Here is a 6,281-nt window from a genome sequence, read left to right as displayed (position 1 = left end):
TCAAGTAGAAGACCTAATCTTAAGAGAATTAGGCAAGTATCAAAATGCGGAAGGACTATTTGGTAGAAATGCGGCTATTAGGCAAAGGAAGGCAATGGCACCAGGTAATCATCTTAAATTGAAAATACATTTTTATAGTTAGTTACTTACACACTATGGATATTTTACTTTTTTTATATTTGTTCCTTATAGCGGAGTGGTGGACAACATTTGGATCTTCATCTCCCAACTTGCAAAAGTTTGCTATACGAGTTCTTAGTCTTACTTGTAGTGCTACAAGTTGCGAGAGAAATTGGGGTGTGTTTCAACATGTAAGTGTCGTACATGACATTATAAATTCGTATATGATTTTAAATATATCAAGTTATCAACTAATATCCAATTAAACTTTTGACAGCTTCACACCAAGAAGCGGAATAGATTAGCACAAGAAAGATTGAATGACATGGTCTATGTGAAATTCAATCGTGCCTTGCAACGTAGATATAAGAAGGAGGGAAGTAGTGATCCTATCATCCTAGAAGACATAGATGAAAGTAATGAGTGGTTGATGGGGAGGATGGACAATGATGATGAAGATGATGATTTGGTATTTATTGATGATGATCTAACGTGGGATGACGTAGGTAGAGCTTCCGGGGCGTATGAGACTCCTCATCTCACTAGAGCATCAAGAGGGAGCCGGAGAGTAAACGATGATGGGTCGGGTCCATCAAGAGCTAGAAGTGCTAGAGGAAAAGAACATGCTCTTCAGGATGAAGATGATGAAGTTGAAGTGGAAGCAGATATTGGAGGATTTGATAATGATGAGGGAGATGAACCCGTGTTGGGGTTTGATGATGCTGATCTTGGGGAGTATTAGTTGGTTACTTGGTTGGTCATTTAGTTTAGGGATTGAGACTATTAGACATTTACTTGTGTAATTGTGTTCTTCATGGTAGTAGTTTGTGTGTTACGTACTTCTGTTATTCTGATTCACGAACTTTTTAAGATTCTAATGCTACTTTTTTTAACTACTTTATGTTATAAATGAAGTATTTTGATAGGTAAGTATTTTTAAGGTAGAAATTGATATGTAGAATTAATTTATAAWTATTTTTTGAATACCGGGCGCATCACGTGCGTGATGCGAGCGCATCAGCATCACGCATCACGCATCGGCTTCCGGGACCCTTAACGCATCGGACCGCATCGCGCTTTTTAAAACCAAGCTCCCTCAGAAGCTATACTAGAAGTTGCATTAACTGAGAGCAACCATCAGTGTGCAATGGCACAAGAGGAAGCACATAGGATCCGGTTGTACACTATAATTGTCGATGATGAATTAAAGGAATCAAGGAAAGAAATGGAAGAGCTCTCCAACTCCTAAATCAAACCGAGGCCCAATTGTCCGATTACAAGAAGAATTGGCTTATGCCAACCATGTTATTAGGAACTCCTTTGCCAGCGACTATAGACTCCCTACCCAAAGGAGACATAGAAGTGACTGAAAATCCACTATGATAAAATAATAATAGATAATATAAGAGCGAAGCAACTAATTAATTAGAATCGATGAATGGGGATGTGAAAAAGGGAAAAGTTTCATATCTTATTTCCTTTAATTTTGTAAAATCATCATCCCAAGAATATATATAAAAGATATATGTTTTTATTATTATGGCAGCCTATGATATGGATAACTGCATATCTGATGATGAAACTATCATAGAAGATCAAATTAATTATGTGTATCAAGAGGAGGACGTACCGGTCGACGAAGAAATTGAAAATTTAATTTTGGTACCAATAAGTATTGAAGAATACGAACGGGTTCGGGATCAAGCAGTCGAATTAGATAATAGAAATTGGGAACTCGATCTTAGATGCAGAATCTATGGACAAGAGATAAAGATTGCCAAAAGATCCATCATAGCAAGGATCAAGGATATGATCTGCTTTTGGAACTATAAAGCAACACACATGACAAAGAGGGCTAAGCTATGGATTAAGAAATGTCATCACCTAGCAAAAGATACCCTCGATCTCCAACCAGCATGGCAATTTAGAGACTTCTTAAGAACCCATCATGCCCCTTATAATTTTCAGATAGAATATATATATATATATATATATATATATATATGTATGTATGCAAATACACATATATAGGAGCGAAAAAGAGGAGGAAAAGTTTATCATATCCTCAAGTTTTGTATCAAATGTTCCAATTTTGTACGATATATGACATGAAATCGAATTTTATCTTTATATTCTTACGATATTATTTTGTAGAATGAATACGCGAAGGACAAATAGAAACAATTCAGAGAATACTAGATCACCAAGACAAGGAAGTAGACGTGAAGCAAACCCACAAGGGGATAGGCCAACAAATTCAGTCAATCCTACTGAAAGAATTGATATAGCAACAAAAATCTCTCGAAGCATCCAGGAGTCTACTAGCTATAATAGCTCAAGTTCAGGCAGCTATGAATCGAAGCTCAGTACATGGAGCAACAACCGGAGAAAATCAAATAAGACATGAACCTGATATGGTCAAACTCGAGGATGCGATTACAAAGCATTCAAAACTACTAGTCCTATATTTGAAGGCAAGGGAGGACCCATAGCTGCGATAAATTGGCTTGATGACATGGAAAATTGTTTTGAAACATGTCAATGTGCCCCTAATCAACGAGTAAGGTTTGCTTCCACCAAGTTAAAATTGAATGCACTCCATTGGTGGAAAACCATTCACGCTACCCAAGGTATTACGGGAGCAACAACGATGTCATGGGACGAATTCAAACATCTAGTCAATCAAAGGTATTTCCCAAATACCCGAGTGAAAATGATGGAGGAAGAATTTATAAAACTTGAGCAAGGAAATAGATATGTGGAAGAATATGTAGAAGTATTTATAGAATAGTCTCAATTTGCAACTACTATGATAATAACAGAAGGTCGTAACATAGATCGTTTCATACATGGTTTAAGAAAGGACTTGCAACAATTGGTCAATATGTCTCAACCAAAGACTTTCCAAGAAGCTGTAGATTTGGCAATTTTAGCTGAAAAAGATAGTTATATGCCCAATGGCTACCAACCAAACGAAAAAAGGAAGTTTGAAGACAAAAACTTTGGCAGAACATCCAAGAAAGCAAGGAATATTGGTCCACGGACAATTGATAAACCAATTTGTCACAAGTGCAATAAGAACCATAGTGGAGAATGTATGATGGGCAGCAAGGTATGCTATAAATGTGGCCAACCTGGTCATATGGCTAGCAATTGTCCTGAAAGGAAAACTTGTTACAATTGTGGTTCAACCGGACATCTTGTGTACAACTGCCCAAAGCCCAAGAATGTGCAAAAAGCTATAGCAATCATTAATAGAAACAAACGAGAAGCTGGAAAAGTCAGAGGAAGGATATTCCAACTCACTGCTGAGGAAACGAAAGAAATATCGGACATGGTAACAAGTACCTTCCAAATTGATTAAAAGCCTGCCAAAATATTATTTGATTCTGGAGCTAATAAGTCATGGTGTCTACAAAATATTCAGAGTAAAGTCCACATGTACATCCAAAATATGTGCATCATCACATCCTGTATGTCTATATTGTTCATCTATGTGCATTATTTCAGTATAATGACATTAAAAAGTAAACCACAATATGCTAATCAAAGGCTAGCTTAACCCAACTGTCACACACAGCACTTACAACTGTATTACAATCATGTCTATCATACATTTCGAGGGGTGTAGGTGTTAAAACACGTGGATATGTGTGGAATGGCCAGATTGCATCACCATGAGTGTTATCAATTGTTGACTTGATACATTAGCGTGTTTGAAGGTAGTCCCATATAAACTATCTATCTGATTCATAAATTCCAAGGAAAAAAGGGAAAAGAAATGTTAGTCTTCACGGACCACTAGTTCTACTGATGCATTCTGCTTCTTTTACTGGCCATCATGAGATCAAGATGCTCGGTCAAAATGGTTTGTTTCCTCACCTGTTGCGTTTGGTTGGGGATTGTACATAGAAAATATTGTTGGGTGGTTTTAGAGATATCTAGACCTGAACCCTAAAAATATGGAACCAGTTTTTTTATGTTAATTCAAAATTTATTGCAGATTTTTGCCATGTGAAGCTAAAAGTTAAGACAACTCTTAAACTGATTGCAAAGATTGTAGATTTATTTGTTCGTTGATGTGTGGAGAATGTCGAGGTTTATGCCTAGACCATCTGATGATACTGCATGGGAATATGCTCGGTTTTGTTGGCATTTGGTTGTTTCTCCAAGAATCAGTTGTTCATACTAATTTTATTATTAGAGTACTGAAACATGCTTCTGCTATTGGCTGCATGTAGCTTTAAACGATGCACTGAAGGAGGAGATCCAGCATCTGAAAGCCCTTACAGGTCAGAACCTTGTGAACGGTGGAACAATGATGAACTTCCCTCCGTCTTTTGGATCAAACCAGCAGTTTTACCCCAACAACCAAGCCGTCCACACAATGTTAACTGCACAACAGTTTCAACAACTCCAGATACAGTCCCATAAGCAGCAACAACAGTTTCAGCAGCAACAGATCCAGCAACTTCAGCAGCAGCAACTCCACCACCATCAGCAGCAGCAGCAGCAGCAGCAGCAACTTCACCATCATCAGCAGGAACAGCATTTGTCGGAAAGTGGTGACCTGAAAACAAGAAGCTCCATGTCATCTTTGAGCTTAAAAGAACATGGTTTGGATGTCAACCCCCATGCATCCAATGATTGAGTAAATAAGTTTGGTTTGGATGGTTAGTTATTGTGCAAAAATCGTGGTTAATATCTGTCCGATAGAATAGCTTTTGTTTATATGCATCTTTTAAGACCATTCCATTCTAGGTTGTCGAAATCAACTTAAGTTGAAGCTTTCTTACACATGGGTATTTTTCTTTGAGCTTTCACCAGTGGTTGCATTATAGGGAACATCCTGTTGCATTTATGCAAAACTGAAATACTTGCATTGGGTCAAATTTGTTGTCCATGGTTGGGAAATGATCATTTTTCTTCAAAGAGAATTTCTTTTCGAAAGGATGGTTGAGTTATCTTGGTTTGGTTTGGGTTATTCCGATACAATGCATTTTCAATAACATAATTTCTTTTATGAAGGTCCGTAGTTCATGACTCAAAGGGTGGCTTGGTTTGAGAATTGTCTAATTATTCAATGAGTATTCCACTCGAAAGTAGTGTTTTGTGATGATGATATATATATATTTTTTTTTTTTGATAGGCTAGGATCATTCGTGTTCACCCAGTGGGCACTAAGTCTCCACAATGGCGGTGCAAGTGCATGCTGACACTATGATTGCTTGCAAGTAATAAATTGGTAAAAAAATATCGAGATCGTTCCACAGGGAAGGGACTATTGAGATTCAGAGATTTTTTGTGAACTTTTTGCACGAGTTTTGAGTTGTAAATAAAAGTTGGATTTTTGTTTATAAAAAAGACCGAAAGAGGACCAACTAGCGAAATAACGAAATAAACTTTTAATATTAAATAATGGGCATGAGTGCAAGTGTTGTTTAAGATAAAATTAACAATAAAATGGTTAGACTTTTATGAGTTGTTTATAAAAACTCCAATCTTTCGAAAGTGAACTTTTATAACCGGGTCTTATGAAATTTCATAAGATTTTTATGTTTACCACTTCGAGACTTGCCGATCTAGCTAAAAAAATAAAAAGAATGCGATTCTTACCCAAATCTCTTTATGATAAGAATATTTATTGCTTAACCCTTAGCTAGATACATACAAAATTCGCGTCTCCACGTAATTATCAAAGACTCTTTCGAGTTCTTTGTGCATCACTTAAGCCGTATTTCAAATCCGCCCATCTCTAGGTCTAAGATCTAATATTAACACTTCAAAGTGATTGGCTTATCGGCGTCGAGTTTAAATCCCGTTTTAAGTGACCAAGTTACGAAATGATAAAAGATAAAAACACCCAAATATTATATAAACATTCTAAGTTAAATTCACATGCACACTCATACGAGTAATTTAGTTAGACATAATAAAAGTAATGTAAGACATTAAATAATACTGAAATATAAATTGCATTAATATAAAACTAAATTACAAGTACAAGGAAATACAATACTAAACTAGAAATTAAAGACAATAATTAAAAGCATAATAAAAATAAAAAAAAGAAAAGAGAGAAGTGAGACACAAAAGGGGTTTTGTGTCTTGCATGGTATCTTCAAAAGGGCTCCCAATGCCTCATTTTATTAGGTGTAGGT

The 6,281-nt window shown here is 36.3% G+C and overlaps 1 protein-coding gene across 3 annotated transcripts in view; it reads left to right on the top strand.

Annotated features, from left to right (window-relative positions):
• LOC112512516 (probable transcription factor PosF21) overlaps positions 1-5,066 on the top strand; it is a 14,699-nt gene extending 9,633 nt beyond the window's left edge. For all 3 annotated transcript variants that reach the window (XM_025118527.1, XM_025118535.1, XM_025118519.1), the window contains one exon: positions 4,362-5,066. In XM_025118527.1, the coding sequence (XP_024974295.1) occupies positions 4,362-4,771 (410 nt within the window). In that variant the 3' untranslated portion in view covers positions 4,772-5,066. The remainder of the gene's footprint in view (positions 1-4,361) is intronic.
• The last annotated feature ends 1,215 nt before the right edge of the window (positions 5,067-6,281 follow it).

This window comes from Cynara cardunculus (genome assembly GCF_001531365.2).
Source record: "Cynara cardunculus var. scolymus isolate 2C chromosome LG 1, CcrdV1, whole genome shotgun sequence".
NCBI classification, from domain to species: Eukaryota; Viridiplantae; Streptophyta; class Magnoliopsida; order Asterales; family Asteraceae; genus Cynara; species Cynara cardunculus.
Note: the sequence above shows the minus strand (reverse complement) of the source record. Positions and strands in the feature narration are given on the sequence as shown.